The sequence below is a fragment of the Phyllosticta citribraziliensis genome, assembly GCF_038025025.1.
Source record: "Phyllosticta citribraziliensis strain CPC 17464 chromosome Unknown J3D65scaffold_7, whole genome shotgun sequence".
Lineage (NCBI taxonomy): Eukaryota > Fungi > Ascomycota > Dothideomycetes > Botryosphaeriales > Phyllostictaceae > Phyllosticta > Phyllosticta citribraziliensis.
The window spans coordinates 423,434-442,525 of NW_027117344.1; the positions used below are offsets into that span (position 1 = coordinate 423,434).

The 19,092-nt window shown below is 56.9% G+C and overlaps 4 protein-coding genes across 4 annotated transcripts; 3 read left to right on the top strand and 1 right to left on the bottom strand.

Annotated features, from left to right (window-relative positions):
- Positions 1-859: 859 nt before the first annotated feature.
- J3D65DRAFT_668353 (P-loop containing nucleoside triphosphate hydrolase protein) lies at positions 860-5,966 on the bottom strand (the record flags this gene model as incomplete). Its single annotated transcript, XM_066803112.1, has 11 exons — positions 860-880; positions 1,026-1,293; positions 1,392-2,054; positions 2,108-2,141; positions 2,201-2,660; positions 3,449-4,254; positions 4,320-4,406; positions 4,461-4,634; positions 4,690-4,993; positions 5,050-5,130; positions 5,178-5,966. 11 exons carry the CDS (start codon positions 5,964-5,966, stop codon positions 860-862), a joined length of 3,687 nt encoding a protein of 1,228 aa, XP_066654294.1.
- Positions 5,967-7,589: 1,623 nt separating this feature from the next.
- J3D65DRAFT_554631 (uncharacterized protein) lies at positions 7,590-10,553 on the top strand (the record flags this gene model as incomplete). The annotated part of the gene is made up of 1 exon (XM_066797195.1): positions 7,590-10,553. One exon carries the CDS (start codon positions 7,590-7,592, stop codon positions 10,551-10,553), a length of 2,964 nt encoding a protein of 987 aa, XP_066654295.1.
- A 652-nt stretch (positions 10,554-11,205) lies between these two features.
- On the top strand, positions 11,206-11,937 carry J3D65DRAFT_392592 (uncharacterized protein). The gene has a single exon (XM_066795858.1). It carries the CDS (start codon positions 11,337-11,339, stop codon positions 11,787-11,789), a length of 453 nt encoding a protein of 150 aa, XP_066654296.1. The 5' UTR covers positions 11,206-11,336; the 3' UTR covers positions 11,790-11,937.
- Positions 11,938-15,435: 3,498 nt separating this feature from the next.
- J3D65DRAFT_392785 (cyclohexanone monooxygenase) lies at positions 15,436-18,838 on the top strand. The gene is made up of 2 exons (XM_066795859.1): positions 15,436-15,814; positions 17,025-18,838. Exons 1-2 carry the CDS (start codon positions 15,540-15,542, stop codon positions 18,721-18,723), a joined length of 1,974 nt encoding a protein of 657 aa, XP_066654297.1. The 5' UTR covers positions 15,436-15,539; the 3' UTR covers positions 18,724-18,838.
- The last annotated feature ends 254 nt before the right edge of the window (positions 18,839-19,092 follow it).

Genomic DNA, 19,092 nt, shown 5'->3' on the forward strand with positions numbered 1-19,092 from the left:
ATCTTTTGATCAATGAGCCGCTGAACCAAGGGAGAAAAAAGGACGAAAAGTGGCAAAGAGAAAGAGCCAATCGCTACCACCAATCCAAGCCCATGCTCGATTCAAGCACCACCTCTAGTCTCTGCTCGCCAAACCACTGCTTGCTAACAAACTCTTCTCCCATTCATTGCTACAAGCCAAAGTCGCCCAAATTCAAATCAGTCCACAAGACACCGGACCGTGATCAGGGAAATTTCGATGGGCTCATAAGAACAAGGTGCCTCGCGCGAAGAGCCAGTCGTTTGAATCGGTTGATTTATTGATAAAGAAGCAGTTGGTGGTGGTCATTTAGACTACTACTTGTATGCCGGGCTGGTGTCATGCGCGCAAGAGCAAATGACGCTGCTATGCCAGAATACGCGTCCGCATCTTTCTCTGGTGCAGAGTGGCTTCCTCCCTGTGGACGGACGCGAGAATTGAGTGGGTGAGGGTGAACGGGTAGATGGGAAGCCGAGACAGCCAGGACAACGGACTGGCGCCAACAAGGACGGAAGGATTAAAGGATGAGGTGGAAGGAGAGGCTGCAAAGGGGATAAGAAAAGTCGCAAACTGGAGGTGTCACATTCCTCGAAGCCCGCTCGTCTTGCCTTCGTAGCTGGTGCTCACGTAGCCCAGCTCTTTTGAAGTGGCTGCTGCTGAAACCCTTGCAAAACATAAGAAATTACGGGTATGGTGCGGGATTAGTAGGGGTATCGGCCGGTGCCAAGTCTTCTCCTTGTTGGAGGCTGGGGAGGATGGTGCTGATTGGAGTCCCGAAGAATTGTTGTTTGTGGCAATTTGCTGCAAAGGGACGATTGTGTGGGGTGACGATGGATCAATGTCAGCGGAGGCCAATGACGCTCTGCATTAATGCGAGTCAGTACGACGAAACAGTCAAAATGCCCTTGCTGTGCGTCCCCGAGGCAACGAGCTGCATGAAGGGAAGAGCTGCTCGCTATACGAGAGCCGCAAGATGCATGCCAAGCTGAATAAACCACACCACTTACCATTTCCAACGTCCACACTCTGCGGATCCACACCTTTAGCTTGCCTTGGACACCTTCGACGTTGTCGAGTTCCACACCTTCCCACCAGCAGCGGCGGGCGGGTTTGCGCCAAAAAAGCAAAAGCTTCTGAGCCATGCCGACAGCGTTGCTGTTGGCCAGATCGTTGCCCTTGATATCGGTCCGTAGCCGCGCCAGCGCAATGCTGCAGATCACGGCCTTGTTTGGTTCGCCTGCTCTGTGACCCCAACGATCGTCGTGATTGAAGCCACTGCCAACTAGTCAGCTATAATTTACAGTGACGTATTTGACCATGAATTCAAGAGTTTGCGACGGGGCGCAGTCAAAAAGCGGTGAGTTTAAGCTTACCCAGCTGTCAACATTTCAATCAGATGCTGCTCCGTGGTCCCCGGCTCTTCGCTCTTCCTCAAGCCCGAAAAGATGCCGTCTTGTTGCAAGAGGGCTTTGCCGGCGGCTCTCTTGACTTGCATCATTTCCTCGTGCTCGATGTCGCGTCTTGGGGGAATGGCGTAGAAGTCCAAGTCTTCCCGTAGAACAATGATGCCTGCTCGATCCTGAAGCATATCCCGCGCAGAGCCATGCATGGGTTCAATGGGCACCGCCTCGTGCGGTTGGTCTCCAACCAGGGTAGATGGTGAGGGCGGGGATGTGGGAATAGTCTGTGCGACATTGCGGAAGAAGTCGAGCATGTATTGAAGGGAGTTTGGATCGTACTGTGAGTGATAATAAATGTCAGAAAGATATAGTGCTGGGGAAGATAGGCGGTTGCGGATAGCTTCTGCTTTGGATCCCGAACGTGCAAGGGAAAGTTGTGTTATGCAAGTAGCTCCTCCAAGGGCTTCCTCAGAGGTGTGTTTGGTGTTTGGGGTACTAACGTCTACTGGATACACGTCTCCGTCCGGATAGGCATTCATGTGTCCATCAGGTAGAAGGCCATTGGGGAAGAGCGACAAGAGAACAAACTCGGGGAGCGTCAAAAGCTCATCTCGGGACAGAGTGAAGCGCACTCCTCTGGCAAAGGCAGTTAGAATCTCAAGTACTGCAGGTGGAGGTCCAGCGCATACCGAAGCTCAAGTGTAATGTTTTCATCCGAGCCGCCTAGTGCAGAATGTCAGCGACGTGCAATCGAGGAACGAGGTGGGACATATGTTTCTGACCTCCCAAAGCATTGATGGGGGGACCTCCTCCCTGAGACACCTGGGTGATGATGCTAGCGGGCCCTCCGGCAGTCGCCATGATGTATTGAAACGATTCCAAGGGACTGGATCCTTCGCTGTAGGGTGGAGGGGGTTCTCCGTCGTCGATATCTTTGCTAGAGCTACCGTCCTTTGTGTCGTGAGGAAGCGCTGCCTTGGTCTCGGCAACGGCGGTAGCAGCAGCTGACGATGAAGGCTCCTCGAAGGGCGGAGCTGGGGCGAAAGCCGGAGGAGCTTCGTTGAGGCCCTCAGTGACGGTGGGTTTGTTTGGGTCTTCGTCCGAGTTGGCTTCGGGAGGGAAGTAGAGCGAGGAAAAGGGAGGTGGATCCAGAGAGTCGGCCGTTGTGAGCGTGCTGGACGGGGTAGTGGGGGCGTTCGTCGCCGTAGAGGGCTTGCTGTCGGCGCGCAGACAGCTGTCGTGCTGGTGAGAGTTCAAAGGAGTGACGGACACGGACGAACCGCTACGCGGGCGCGGTGTTTGCGACAAGGTGACTGACGGTGGTGCGGGCTCGAGCTGGGAGCCGTGGTGGAGTGGAGATGGGAGATTCGAGGGCCCCTGCACCAGCCTCTGGCCAAGTGGACAAGGGCGCGGGCCTTTCACGCAGCAGCAGCGGCGGCGGCAGCAGAGACAGCAAAGAGGCGAGGGCTCGAGAGATCAGATAGGCGCGACAGGCGGAGCGGCACGCGAGCTGGGGCTGGACGATGGCATGAAGTCGAGATGGTTGGACCGACGGGCTACAAGGGTGTGGAGTTGGGCGACGTGCTCAGGCGCCTTGGCGCGCCCGCGCCGCCGTCTTGGGCGGTAGGTAGCGACAGCCCATCACCACCTCACTACTGCCAGGCCCGTTTGACGTCGACCTTTTGGGTCGTTAGGGGGACATGATCTCAATGCCGTTTATATTCTTGACTCGTCGCTGCCACCCTGCGCGCCTCGCAAATGCGCATCAGCACCTCTGCCATTGGAAGCCGGCCCTGGCTGCTCGCGGACATTTGCAGCGACCCAAATCTCCGCCAACACATGCTGCCGGCTCCCAACACCCATTCGGATCACTACTGCCAGCAACCAAGCGCCGTCGAGGAACCGGTTGGCGCTCGACTTCCGACCTGTCTCACTGGGGATTCCACTGGCAAGCGCTCTATCCATCTTCCCTGCCAGGCCTACCAACACTAGACCCCAAATTCTATCCGATCACGCTAGTGACGTCGCACGACTCCCGCCTCGTTTGCCTGATCCGCAATCCGCTTCTTGTAGTCGTTGACTGTGCCCTCAAAGTGCTCAATCGTGCCATCGTCACACACCCACAACGACGTGCACACGTTTTGAAGCATGGTAACGTCGTGGCTGACCATGAGCACGCCACCCTGAAACTCCCTGAGCGCCGTCGACAGCGCATCCATGGCTTCGATATCCAAGTGGTTGGACGGCTCGTCGAGGACGAGAATGTGTGGGTTCTGCAGTGACAGGCACGCGAACGCGACACGCGACTTTTGACCACCAGACAGTAGCCCCATCTTTTGCAAACCCGTCATGCCCGTGATACCAAAGGCTCCCAGGTGCCGCCGGTACTCCTCATCCGTCTTACCGTGGAACTTTTGCGCCATGAATCCCACCGCACTCATGTTCAGGTCCAAGGCATCAACGTGGTGCTGAGCAAAGAAACCAATCCGCAGACGAGGATTGTTGGAAATGAGACCCTTTGTCGGATCCAGAGCTCCGATCAGAAGCTTCAAGGCCGTCGTCTTACCTGCTCCGTTGGGGCCGACGATGCCAATACGCGAGTCCAATTGGACATCAAGATCAACGTTGGTGAGCAGCGGCTTGTCCGGAGTGTAGCCAAACGTCACACCGCTCATCTGAATAATGGGAGGAGAAAGTTTCTCGACCTCAGGGAACTTGAAGTGGACTGTGTACTCGTCTTCGGGAGCCTGCAGAACAGGCATCTTCTCGAGCTTTTTGATTCTGGATTGAGCTTCGGAGGATTTGGCCGCGTTATATCTGAACTTGTCGATGAAGGCTGTGATTGGACAATGGTTAGGAAGTCCTCTGAGCTTAATGGTAGGAGGGGTAATGGTGACGTACCTTGCAGGTGGGCCCTCTCGCCCATTTGCTTCTCGTACTCACGCTTGGCAGTCTTCCGCCTCTCTTCCTTGGTCGCGTAAAAGGAATCTGGGGAAAGAGGTTAGTCCCGGTTTCGAGAAAGTCTAGACAGGGGTTACTTACCGAAATTGGCACCCTTGTAGTAGTCCAGCCGCTCGGAATGCTGGTGGATAATGTCCGTTGCCACCTCATTCAGGAATGCCCTGTCGTGGGAAACCACCAGAATGGTACTCGGGTACGTCTGTAGATAGTTTGATAAGAAGGTGATGGACGGCACGTCCAACATGTTGGACGGTTCTGGTAACGCGTCAGCCCGAGATCCGGTTACGTGACTCGCCCTGTGGCCACTTACCGTCGAGCAGGAGCAAGTCAGGCTCGCAGAAGAGAGCTCGCGCAAGCGCCAGCCTCATTCTCCAACCACCAGAAAAGGTTTTGGTAGCGTATGCCTGGCGTTCTTGAGAGAAGCCAAGACCGGCAAGGATACTGGCGGCGCGAGACTCGGCCTTGTCAGACTCCATCTCGGAAAGCTTGCCATGGATGTCGCTCAACGTGATGTCGAGCCCCTCCCGCTGGTGATCAAGCTTTTCCGCATCCGCAGAGGTGTCTGCCATGGTGGATCTCTTCTCCTCCAGCTCTGCCAGCTCGGCGCTGATTTTCTGCCCAAACGGTCAATACGAGCATGTGGAATGCCAAGCCCGAGGCACCTTCTTACCTCTTGCTCTTTGAGTAGATGCTTTCTCCAGACATCGGCATCCAAGACGGATTGCAAAGCCGATGTATCATCACCGGCAATCTAGATGGTGTCAGCGAGGTTCCAGATGGTGCGAAGGCTCGATATACCTCTTGCTCGACGTGGAGAATCGAAATGTGCGTAGGGATGGCGACTTCTCTCTTGCTGAGCGCGCGGAGGAGCGTGGATTTACCAATACCGTTCTGACCAACCAGACCGTAGCGGCGGCCATATGCCAGGGTCAGGTTGGTGTCGGTGAGGATCCTCTGGCCGGCAATCGAAATGTCGATGCCGTCGACCTTGATGTCCTTGCTCTTTGCACTGGAATCAGAGCCAATCTGCAGGGGGTTGACCTTCATGAAGAACTCTTCGTAGGACTCTGTCTCGTTGGGCTCGTCAAGCAAGCGCGAGGCCTCGTACTCGACGAACTTCATCTCCTTCTTGTCCTGCTTGGCGCGGATCTTGCGTTCGGCCTTTTCAAGCTTCTTGCGGTCAACCTTGGACTCAATCTTGCGAGAGCCGGCGGACTCGAGGTCGACGCCGCCACCAGCCAGGCCCAGCGTCGACGACATGTTGCGCTGCGAGGCAACATGGATGGCTTGGTCGAGCTTCTTGGCCGAGGGGGCCATCTGGCGGCGGTCGCCATCAACACCGGAGTCGAGCTTCTCTACAAACTTGGCGACGAGGTTGCGGACGGACGTCTCATTCTGGGAAGACAGGTCACCTGACGCGGAAACGAGCAGAGCCGTGATGATGGCGGCGGCTTCAGCCAGCGGCGAGGGCGCGTTGGGATCAGCATCCGGGTTGAAGGAACCGGCGGCATGCTGGAGATAGCCCACGCTGTACTCGGACAGGACTGGGTCGATGTGAGGGATCTGACGGCGAATTTCAGCCTCCATTTTGCGATGGGCGATGCTGTGGGTTGGCAGATGCAGATGGGCGACGGCGTGAGGCTGCGGGGCACGAAAGGGGACGTGTGGCGCGGGCTGGTCGGACGGCGAGTCGACAGGAATAATTTTTTTCGGCCTGTGGCTGGGCTAGCCGGACCTTTTTCGACGAGGAATCCGCCCTACGCCTGCGCATCCTCGTCCCATCCCATCGCATCGGCAGTGCCTGGCGCCACCATTACTCGCACGGCGCCACCACTGCCAGCTGGCGGGCAGTCTTGGTTTTGGAGCAGAGAGGGGCAATCTCGATCGAGCCGTGTGTCGTCGACTGGGCCGCTCGTTTGCCGCGAAGCAAGGAACGGACAGTCCCTCTCTCTCTCTCAGAAACAGAAGCAGAATCAAGCAGGCCGCCTTTGATTAACCATTGTGTACATGTGCATGTACTGTACGGACAGTCCAGGTCGCACGGCGCCAGGCCTGGCGACCGAATAGGCAGCGTGTTTTTGTTGTACCCGCCGGCCGTCCAACGCAGCCCAGCCGCATGCATGCAATTCCGCAGCCATTGGCAGGGCGAGGGCGGCAGAGGGTGCGTGAGTGTAGGGTGCATGCCTCTTGGTCAACGGCTGGCCCCCGGTCAGCAGCCCCGGCCAGGGTCTCGGGCGAATTGACGACGACGTTGGATGTCTGGCCTGCGAGGGCGGAAAGGGAACCACCTACGGCAGCGAACAGGACCTGCACGGCAGAACTGCACGCTGCCAGGGACAGACGGAATATGTCTCGCTCATCAAGTGTCGTCGACATTGACGGCGCGGCCCTGGCGACGGGCTGCAAGCATTCCTCCAAACTTTCAGAGCCCGCTCGCCAACGGGGGACCCCCCCTCCCCACACAACAGACCGCCCGCCGATCCTGGTGCGCCGTTCCCACTGGACTCTATCAGTCCCCCAAGCACCTGGACTAGTTACCTTAGGCCCCTCCTAGGCCACTTCATCACTTGTCATTTCCTATGACACTTGCTCCTCCACCACCTCTCCGCTGCTGTCTCCCGTACCTCTTCCTCCCGCTCTGCTCTGCACTCGCCCCTCCCCCAGCGCTCCGCTTGCACCCCCAGCTCCTCGCCCTCGCTGATGTGGTCCGCCATGCCATAATGACCACGACCTTTTCCTCCTTCTCCCTTCCATCTTGTGCCTTGCAGTTGGAGGCGCCGTTGTAATACGGAAGCATGAAAACAGTACCCACGGTACGGAATCCCCCCACCTCACCTGTGCCGTGTGTTTGTTTTGCCTCAGGCACGCACTCCGATGGCTGACGACTCCAAAACACAGCTGTGCGCTTCCGCCACCATTGTTGGCGTCTCGACTGCCGGATTGGCCATCGGCCGCCCTGAAAAGTCCCAAAAGCCTGCTCCATTTGCCAGGCGCAGGCTCTCTGCAACTTTCGAGCGTGGTATCAACGCGCCTCTCCCTCCGCGACCATATTCGGTCGCCGGATCTCTTCCTCCTGTCGAATTAGAAGCACCACCAGAAACGCGCCCAAGCATTGAACGGGGGCCGCTGCGATATCCCAAAAGGCAACCAGTGGATCGACCCAGGCCTCAGTCAGGCGTCGACATGGATGGAGGCGCTGGGACCGTCACCATGGTCGAGGAGGCGACGACGACCAACATTGGTGTGCGGGATAGCATGAGGTTGCGGCCGTCGTGGGTCAAACGACTGTCGCTGGTTTCTCTGGCGCCTTCTTCGACTCGCACCGATTCACCGACGCCGTCGTACTCGAACGGGTCTGTGGCCTTTTCCCACGACGGATCGACAGCCCCAATCATCGGCAGCACATCACCCGCGCCGCTCCCGCCAAACAAGCTTGTCAAGCGATCAACATCGGTCCGGCAGCCAGGCGGCCTTGATCGATCCACGATAACAACAACAACAACAACACCCACAACAGCCCGGTCGAGGACGACGCTGCGACGGCCGGCAACCAGCCATCAACGGTCGCAGACGTGGGGCCAGCAACGCATCCGGACCGACGTGTACGCGGACCAGCAGCCGGAGCGGTGGAAACAGTATTTCTCGGGACGAGCGACGCCGGTGGGCAAAAAACAGGCGCGGGTCATTACACGCATCGTGGGGTCGCAGACGCAGGCGCCGACGCTGGTGCTGGCCAATGCGGTTGCGGCACCGAGTTTGGAAATGGACGATGCGACAAGTCAGGCGGGCGACAGCGATGATGCCCGCAGCGTGGCCCAGAGCGAGGGAGCAACGCCACTCATCCCCGCGACCGCCTCTGAAACCCCCGCAGAGGCTCTTGCAGGCTCCGAAACAGGCCAAGGCGCTGATCGACCCAGCCGCTTCTTCTCCAAGGACGTCCAGCAGAACGCGAACCAACAAACATCATCACGCCGCCGTCCAGGCGTTGTGCGCGCTGCAGTAGGGCGCTTGACCCGCGCTAATCACCATGCTCCCTCTCCCTCGCCATCAGCCACAGCCACACCCTCCATGTCCCCAGACCAGGTCCAGGTCCCCAACACCATGGCCAATTCCGGCTCCTGCAGCGACCTGCTCACCGCCCGCCCGCGCCCCAATGCCAGCTTCGACTCGACCCGCCCGCACTCGCTCCGCCGCGACTCGCGCTCCGTGAGCAATGCGTCCAATGGCATCCCGCCCAACCGCCTGCCTCCCATTCCTCCACAGGCCCCGTCGTCTCCAGTGATACCCTTCCGCCCCTCGCGTCACTCGATTGCCGCCTCGGAGCACGCCTCGACCCTGGTTGGCTCCGACGACCGCCTGGCCTTTAGCGACGACTCGGAGTTTGACTTTCAGAGCGACACAGTCTTTGACTCCATGCGCACCAGAGGTACCCGCGCTTCGTCTGGCGCTCCTGCACCCGGCATCGAAACCATTTTCGACGAATCGCCCCGCTCCATCAAGTCCAAGGTCTCGCCCTTGCGCGACCTGCTGCCCAAGGGTGTCTTCCCCCAGCTCATCAACCCGGACATTAGCGAAGAAGAAGAGAGTCAAGCCACTCCTGTCCGCGCCCGATCCACCGACAAAGGTCTCCGAGGATCCACTACTCCTGTTCCTAGGTCCAACAGCATCTCGGCCTTTCATTCTCACGTGTCGACACCATCTCCTCCGGAACCTCTTCGCTTGCCCTCTTTCGCCTGGGACGACGGCGACGCCGACGAAGATAGCCTATGGTCCATTGACGACAACGACAGTAGCATGTGGGATGACCCGGACGACAGTATCCCACAAATGGGATTAGCTACACCCCTCTCCCTGAAACGAAGCAATCCCATCCTCATTGCTGCGGGACCAAGCCTCGCGCCGCGGGCCAGCACCGACACCCACGACAGAGATACCAAGAGCAGCATTTTTGATTGGTCCGAGCCCGGCCCCGAGCGTGGCCAAGGGAACCGTACTCCTCCCAGGCCTTCCACTGTCCACGGGAAAAAAGACACGCAAAACAGAGGAGGTCGGCCTGTCGGCCGTCGGGCACCCAGTGGACTCCACGCTCGTAGCCAGAGTGTCCCGGTAGTCCCAGATCTCGCCGGCAAGCGGGACCCCATGACCACCAACAAATTCGGTACCTGGGCCATGGGAAGCAAGGGCGCTACGGAGGACTGGAACGACGACTTTGACTTTAGCGAGCGCGGAGAAGAAGAGGCCGACAGCGGTGCTGGTGAGGTGGTGGAAGTCGCAAAGACCATCCTTGTTCCACGAAGCATCAGGGAACAGCAACCCACCATGCGGGCCAACATTGGTCTGCTGCGGGAATGGTTTGCGCTCATTGGAGAGCTCAAGGAGCTTCGTGGCCGCGCGACATCCTTGAATATTTTGGAAGGTCCTTTGGCAGATATGTGGCAAGAGGTGGATGCCATGATTGACTTGGCGGACCAGGAAGTTGATGACCCTCCACTTATCCCGAGCCTCTCGCCACCCTCGTCACCTGGTTTCGATGCCGAAGCATTTGAAGAAGGCCCCACATCTACTCCAGCGTCAAATCGCGCACGTGGCCGTTCCAATCTTCACCGGCGCGACAGCATTGGCAGTGGTGCGTCCTCTTCGGCTGCCATTTCAGTGGGCGCTCACCGCAGGAAATCCATTCTGCCAGCCAATACTACCGAAGACATTTTCAGCAGTCCATCACCTACCCGTAGAATACCCCAGGAAACTCCCTACGCCACCCCGAACGGCCGACCACGAAAGAACTCGGAAGCCGTCGCTCGATCCGTCATTGAAGCCTTGCAGCAGCGAAGGACTACGACTGCACCTGCGCAGTCAATGCCACCCGGCAAAAAGGTTCCTTTCGATACGGCTACTCTGAAACACATTGTGCCGTATGTCAATGGACTCATGCGCAAAGTCAAGGAAGCTTTGCGTGAAACCGAACGACTCTACTCCAGCCCTGTCCAAACCCCACGAGGAGATGAGGGCGAAGCTTCTTTCAGTCAGTTATTTTGCACCGAGCTGCCGGGAGAGTCGCCATCATCACGTTGCACTCAACCGCGATCCCGTATCAATCTTGCCGCTGATGCATTTCAGGCGCCGAAAGATACTGAAGTGGTCACACAACAGTTGAGGTCCTTGACAGTCGTTTGACATGGCTGCAGCTCTTGACGCCTCACGAAGACTTGATGAATATTGACCATTACGGGCAACGTGCGCCGTCTTTTTTTGAAAGACCTTGGACGCTTTTACACAATCGCATCACACGAGGGATGAAATTTTGAGGCGGCTGCTTTATGCGGCCTCGCCTGATTGAATTGATGGGCTTGTACTTATTGCGACATTGGTGTTTCTCGGATCGAGCGCTTTTCAGCATTTGAGCGAGTCCTCAGTTGTTTTCTTTCAAACAGCAAAGCGCATGGATTTTTTTGCTTCCCTTTTTTTGCCCCGTCCTGTTTTTGCAGCATTATCTGGCCATGCGGAGTCGGGAAAGGCCGGCCGGTCAGAGCCTCATCCAATGTATTATCTTAGGTTTTCCTTTTTCTTCTCTTCCCCTTTCCAAAAAAGCATGGGCATGCGTTGGTTGCTGTTCCCTTTCCCATAACAAGTTCACACACTCTCAACATGTCCATCTTGATCCTCCCACAACCAAATTTCCGCGGGCTTATTTCTGATGTCTGGCGGATGGGTTTGGAGAGCGAGTCGGCAGGCAGGATACGGTCTGTACCGGACGGACAGACTCCCTTGCACGATATAAACATCCAGGCGACCACCGATCCATCCATCGCATCCCACCATGATCGCGTCCCATCCCTCCTGCGTATCCTGCGACGTCGATTGCCGAGATCTGCTGTCAGTATGGATGGTGGGTGGGCCGCCTCCTCCGCTCCATGATCAAACAAGAGCAACGGATACGGCCAGCAGCTGGGCTGGCTCATGTCGTCTCTGCAAGGGTTGGAATTGGGTTTGACATGGGACGTCTCAGCCTCTCACCTCTCTCCCACGCACCCCCCGGTCAAGCTTCCTGGTCCTGGGCCCGGTTGCGTTCGGTTCGGTTGGGGCTGCGCCTTGGCCCCGGCACCCCCCGGTCTCTGCGGCTGGACGTATCTTTGTTTTTCTTTTCTTTTCCTTTCTCGTGGCTGCTTGCCTGCCTGCCTTGTTCGCGCAAGCGCGCCTTTTTCTCTCCGGATCGTTCGTGCAGAGTCACGTACAGGGGCTGGTTGGAAGAAGCGCAGGCAGGCATCGCCTTTTTTTTTTTTTTTTTTTTTTTGCAGCGGCGATGGGGAGGCTCAGTGGATAGACAGTGAAGCGATGGACTTCGGGACAGGCACGCGACAAGACAACGCACGGATTGGAACTTCTCAAGAAGCGATCCGACTGAGCAAGTGAGAGGAAGGGAATGAATCAACACAGCAAAAGCATCATGGTACACCAATGAACAATAGAGCTAGCTCTGCATACATAGAGCGAGCGAGCAAGCTAGCAAGACTCTTGCCCTCTCTCGCCCGCTTTTTGCGCTCACGCGTCAACCGAGTTCTTCTTGCCGCTCTCTTTCTTTCTTCATCTCATCCTCTCTCTCTTCCACAATTCTGTACGTGAGTACGAGACGCCCGTTCAAAACCCAGCCGGCCCGCTCTTCCACCGCAGCGCAGCGCATTGCATCGTGCACAAGGCGAGGCAAGGCACTACGGCGGGACGGGGTAGCCGTCTGGCCTGCCCTCGCCTCGCCTCGCCTTGCCTTGCACCGGACCGCCTTGCCTGCGTTGCTGCGCTGTGCCTTGCCGTAGTTGCCGTCTGTGCTGTACACACGCATACGTAGGTGTACTGTACTGTACTGTACGGTGTGAAGCGCTGCCGGTTCCGCTGCCGTTGCCGGTGCGGCACCCCCAAGTCAATCTATCCGGCGCACAAAGCGGGCCGGAGGAGGGCAGGGAGGGTGGAAGATGGACGGACGGAAGGGCAGACGGACGGGTCAGCGGTACAGCGGGCGGGTGGGCATGGGGATGGAGATGGCAATTGTATCGTGACTTCATCTTTGCATCAGTACATCATGCATACATACATAGCTTCACAGTAAGTACATACATAGGAGAGAGCAGCACTCAGTGCGCCGCCATCATCCAGTCCGTTGTCGCGCCGCACAGAGCGTAAGTCCTGTATGCATGCGCGCTGCCGTCGACTACGTATGTGTATGTGGATACCGGATGCGTCTATCCTGGCGACGTACGGTACGGTGCTATTCATAGGTACCTCCTTAGCCAGCAGCAGCAACGACGGGGCGGCAGGATAGCCACAGCATCAGTGCGGGTAGTGGACTGTTGGCGTAATCGCGCAGGTATGTACGCACATAGCTGGCTAGTCTCTCTGCTCTGCTTTACGTTTCTTTTGCTCGCCAGCCGGCCGTTGGAGCAGTGCTTATTCCGGGGATTTTTCGTAGTTTCTGTTTTAGAAGAGGTACCTTATGCTTGCATGTGTTTTGTGCATGTACACACGCTACAAGTGTACAGTGTGAGCAAGACCTGCATTTCTTCGTCTTTGTCGTCCTTGTCATTCTTATACCTGCTACTTACACACTTACAATGCGCCTTGTACCCAAGTACCGATAGGTACCCACCCTTTGTCGTGTCCGGTGCGTCCTACAAGCCTCGACGTCGAACCCAAGATCGAGCAGCTTGATCCCATCTAGTCTGCCTGAATCTCGATGTGTTGTTAGGCAGACCGCCCGGCCGCGCCCGCGCGCGTGCGCCTGTCCGTTCGGTCCAGCTGAGCTGCTTGCCTGCCTGGGTGCCGCCGTCTGGCATGGATGCATGGTGTCGCATCCCGACAGCAACTCATCTCAGGCCAGCAAGCAGGCAAGCGGGCAGGCAAGGAAACGATGCAGCGGGCGGACAACAGGGAGCGCGGGCAAGGACAATGGTTGGTGTCGTCGTGGTCGGTAAAGCGGACCAGATGGAGAAGGGCGAAATGCCGATCTCTACGTACGATGGGCGGCGGCGGCGGGCGTGTGTCACACAGGAGGGAAATGTTGATCAGTACAGTGATGATGAAGATTGGGTGATGATGGTGACCGGGGAATAAACAAGGCGGCGTGGTAAATGATCGCCTCGTCAATGGAGGCAATGGCGTGGTGCTGCTGTCGCTGTTGCTGTTGCTGCTTCCTGTACCGCGCAGGCGGGACGTCAGGGTCCGTGGTCCTCAGGGTCCTAAGGTTTGTTTGTTTGGGCCGGCCAGGTCTAGGTCTCGGTCTCGGTCTGGGTTAGGCATGATGTAGGGATCCAGGAAGGGAACGGGTGTGGTGTGCAAGTAGGTTGAGTAGTGTGGTCCCTGTGGCGCTGGTGTTTCATGTTATTTTGTCGCAGAGAGGCCGTTATTGTTTTGGAAATTTGCCTTGGGGGTCTTGTGTCGAGTCGAACGCTTGTTTGTTCCCCGGGCCGGGTGTGTGGGTGTCTGTGTTGGTGGGTGGATGCTGTCCGTCTAGATAGCACCATGGCAAGCTTCTCCTTAGATTGGACGGGCAGGGAGGCCGCAGCGGAATAGATGGGAAGCGGTCACAATCCAGCGTCGACGGGAAGCTTGCTCTGTTGGTGTGGTGGGTGGGAAAGTGTGGCGGATGACCTCGCGGCTGCGTTTCAGCACCCACATGAAACTTTGACGTCATGGGCATGGCCGGCCGCTTGAAACTACCAAGCCGCTCCGCTGCTGCGTCCCCGCGGGTGCTGGCGTTCTCCGGTCACAACTCTTTTCTGCCGTGCCAATTGAAGCAGGAGGAAGAAAAGGGGTGCATCTCGCAAAAAGGATCCGGATGCAAAGGGAGTGCTTGTGGTGCCGGACCAACCCTCATTCGCACGTTTAACAGACGGTGAAACCCCGCGCTGAGCATCTGCCCGTGTTCCTTGCAGAGCTGAGCTGCACGAGAGAATCGCGGACCTGGACATGATCCACTGCTGCTGCGCCACAGATACCCATCAGACCCCACACTGCCGCCCTTGATGGTCCTTCGACATGGCTCTCAATCCCGCGGACCACACTCCTCCGTCCTCATCTTGCCCATCGGATCGACGAGACGACGTGGGGGCGCTCGTGAATCCGATGGCTGCGCCGCGAGATAAATTAAACGGGCTGTGGAACGGCACATCGCAGACCACGTCGTCATGACATGACCTGCAGGACGAGAGAAAAGGGGGAGATCAAGGCAACAACGGAGGCTGCCTGTGAGTGGACTGACGGTGAGACCTCATTTAATTCAAGCGGCCAGAGTGCGACTGGCGTTGCACCGCCCATGTATGCTGTGCCAGATCCGGAGCCCTCATCCGAGCGTTGCTGCATTGGGCAAATGCTGGGGTGCGCGAGGTGGTTGGTCATCGGCGTCGTCGGCACCCCGACTTGTTTTTTGCCATGTCGTGATACGATGCATGGCCTTCCTTCTCAACCGTCCATGTGCAGATGCGAGTTAAAGTCCGAAGAAAAGGAATCAAAAGCCTCCGCCACCAGAATTCCTTTTTGCTATGCGTTGGCTGACAAGCGAGCTTCCAGCCACATGCTCGCACTGGCTGCCGGATGCCCACAAGGCGCACTTGGACGCGGCACCTCCTAACTCTTTTTTGGTACTTGCCAGTTTGGAATCCGTACGCAGCTCAAGGGCCATGGAAATACCCACTATCCACTGTCTTGCCCAGTGCAGAACTTCTGCATCTCGCTACATATGCAGCTTGCACTTTGCCATTACACGTTTGTTGTTGGCCTGCCGCATCCCTTCTATTGGTCAATTCCGTCATCCCCACGTGGTCCCGGCTCGGTCCCACACATTCCTCCAACCTCACCTCACCTCGCCTTACGGCCTTAGCACCACCAAGCCCCAGTCCTTCCTTTGCACCATCAACTTCTCTTCTTATGATACACGATTCTCGTTCATTGACAGCCTGCCCGGGCATTTTTCTGCTGGTCAAACACTCGTCACGCAGTGCTGCATAGCGCGAAACTGTCTCTAGTTTTGTGCCGTCCTTTTCTACTCCTCCTCCTCGACCAGATGACGTGTTGAAATAAAGCGCATCCGAACTTCTTCCACCACTTCTTCCCTACATTGAGAAAAGAGCGCCACAGCATCACTCTTGAACCAAGACCTTGCCAATCCGCAGAACCATGTCAGTCGCGCCCTCAGCCACAGACCCTGCTCTCAAGGGTCCGCCAAGCACCATCTACCGCGTCGAAGACTACCAGGCGCGTGCTTCGTACCAAACCAGCACAAATCGGGCAAACAAGTCGGCAAGCTCACAAGCAACGTCTTACACTTTCATTCCCGTTGCCATCATAGGCGCTGGTCTGTCCGGCATCGCGGCCGCTTGTCAGTTGAAAGAGCAGGTTGGCGGCTTCGACCAGTTCCGGGTCTTTGAACGACAGGCTGGCGTAGGAGGAACGTAAGTGATTCACTTTCATGTCTTTCTTTTTCCTTCCTAGCCTCGTGCCCCTTTTCACGTCAACGCCCTGCTTCGTCTGTCTTGTTGTCTCGCCTATTTTGCGCCATTGCTGCTGAACTTCCGATCTCGGTCTCATGGCGCAAATTCGGACCCTTTACTTTTTTGCCTTTGATCCCAGGCCTCACATCGGTGTTTGGTTTTATTTTTTCTGCCGTGCGGGGGAGGGGTAACCGCTCGGACTGAGTTACCGCGGCGCGGCTCTGGTCCCTCTTGGACGTCAACATTGACGCCTCTCACGTTACCTTCCGCGCGACCAAGATGCGCTACTTTCCGGCCAAACCCCTGGGCATTGAGCTGCATACGTCTCCGGTCAGCTGTTCGCTTCAAGAGGCTTGTCGAGTATTTGGCTTCCCGCCTTTTCAGCTCTCCAAGGACCCACCATCTCCTCGTGCAGCAACATGATTGGCCATCCATCTGTCTCCGGCGGAAAGAGCGGCGGTTGTTTTGTTCCCAGCCAGGACCTAGATTCTCTCCAACCACGGTACCAGACGAACGAACGCGCTGTTTCTTTTGCGCGAGTTGTTGCGTCATGAACCTTGCCGCTTGCGCTTTCTTTGGCAACTTACACAGAACTGGGCATCAAAGTCACGTCCAACCTGCCCGCCCGCTTTGCGTGAGTGGCAGCAGATAAACTGCTGGTACGTGCACACAGGGACACGGGAAGATGCGCCGCAGGCGTTGCCTACGTGTGTGGGTGTGGTTGGAGGGGTTTTGCTAAGCAAAAAAAACCAAGTCGAGCGAAAAAGGTTGAGGTGAAAATGGGACGATGTTTACTCGGTACCAGCAATGGTAGGTTTGAACTTACGGCCGAAGACGGGCAGGGGAGGCTCGAAGGTACAGGGAAGCAAAGAGACTGAGCGAATACGCAGAGACTCGTGGCCTCAGGAATTGACCTCTTCATCCCTCAGCAGCCCGGGCGAGACAACTGACGCAGAAGCAAAGTGGTCCCAAGCTGAGGCCGGGTCCAACAGACGAGGACTGGACACCTGCAGGTGTTCACTGCATTTCGAAAACAAACAAACCTTCCCGATACCAATCACTGAAACTTGTTATTCTTTTTATCCGTCGACTTCTTTTTGTTCTTCTGCAATTTCACAAATCAACACTCCGATGCCGAAGAGGCCTATGCTCACTATTCTTAAACCTGCAGATGGTGGATCAACCGCTACCCTGGCGTAGCCTGCGACATCCCGGCCCTCTTCTACTCATTCTCATTCGCGCAAAACCCCTACTGGTCAAGCGGTTGCCCCCCTGGCTCGGAAATCTTCGATTACCTAAACCGCGTGTGCAGCCGGTACCGCATCGTGGACAAGATTCAGCTCAACACGGACGTCGTGGGCTGCGTGTGGCTTGAAGATGAGCGGGTTTGGGAGCTGGAGCTGCGGCATCTGGTGCAAGGAATGGGAGACCTGAGCGTCAAGGAGCGAGGCAAGGTCATTGAAGAGGAGGGAGAGACTGCCGTGTTTTGTGGCCGAGAGGTGGTTCGGGCCAAGGTGGTGCTGAGTTGCGTCGGCGGGCTTGTCGAACCGAGGGGATGGCCAGACCATATCCCTGGCGAGAAGAAGTTTCAGGGTTCGATTTTCCATTCCGCTAGGTGGAACTATGACGTCGACTTGAAGGACAAGAACGTGGTCGTTGTGGGAACGGGTTGCAGTGCAGCTCAGTTCGTGCCCCTTTTGACAAAGAGCTTGGGGGCAAAGCGAGTGACGCAGATTATGCGTTCGCCTCCATGGGTGATCAAACGAGGGTCTTCTGCAGGGAACGAGACTTGGAACAAATGGGAACCGTGGCTCTTTGCTCACGTGCCAGGCTTTCAGAGGGCCCTCCGCACTTTGATGGCAGCAGCTCTGGAGTACAGCCTGCGTCTATTCCAGAACGGCGAGTGGAACCAAAAAGAGCGAGAAAAGGTCCAGGCGCGCCTGCTGGAGCACATGAAGAGGACGGTCCCAGAAAAATACCACGACATTCTCACTCCCGACTATGGTATTGGCTGCAAGCGTCGCATTTACGATGTGCACTGGTTTCCCGGCTTGCAAGACGAGCGCATGGAGTTGACGACGCAGCCGCTCACGAGCGTCGAAGAGAGGAGCGTCACGTTAGGCCCAGGACGCATGTATCCCCCGATGAGCAACACCGAATCCAAGGCGCCGACAGAAAAACGAACTGTCCCCGCCGACGTCATCATCCTCGCCAACGGCTTCGAAGCCACGCGCTGGCTGCACCCCCTTAAAGTGACTGGGCGCAACGGAACTGGCCTCGTCCAAGAAATGGACGCGCGCGGCGGTCCACAGGCCTATCTTGGCACGGCCATGGACGGCTTCCCCAACTTCTTCCTCATCTTCGGACCCAACACGGCGTCGGGCCACACGTCGGCCATCCTGGCCACCGAGAACATGGTGAGCCACGCGCTGCGGTTCGTCAAGCCCATCCTACGCGGCGACGTCGAGACGGTCGAGGTCAAGAAGTCGGCCGAGGTCGAGTACACGCGCGACATCCAGGAGAGGCTGAAGAATACGGTCTGGATGAGTGGCGGCTGCTCGTCGTACTACTTTGACCATGAGACGAGGTGGAATTCGACCATGTACCCGTATACGCAGATTTGGTTTACGCTGCGCTGCATGTTTCCGACGTACTCGGATTGGGACGTTAGGTACACGCGCAAGGGCCTGTTTAAGCTGTTCTTGTGGAAGGGCGTGAGAGCTTTGCTTTTGGCGGTTCTCCTGCTTGGTCTCTGGAGGGCCAGAAAGGGTGATGGGTGGCTTGCTGGTCTCTGGGCTCAGACGGGGATGTTCCTACAGCAGGTTGTGGGTATAGGGAGGCTGGTCGCCGGCCCTTGGAGAAGGCCGTAAACCCGATTGCTGAAAAAAGGACGCGCAAAGGACGGAATGACTGCCGGGATTTCAAGATACCTGGGAGCTGAAGCATTGAGCGTGCATGATTGTGGATTCATTCTTGTGTTCAATAAGCTCACGACATTAATACAAACACATTGTTCTCTCCCTAGCTTAACAGCTGAAGCTTGGGGAAATAAAGAAAAATCGCTTTTGGATGTGCACGGTTTGACTGATCGAGAATTGAATGCTTCGTACTTCGCACATTAGAGCCTCCAAGCCTGCAATTTGTATAGAAGCCCGATTAAGTGCTCTTGTCGTGTGGATTAAAATGGAAAAGAAAGTGTGCAAGACGCGAGGTTCCAGAGAGGTGGGGCTCCCGTCGGT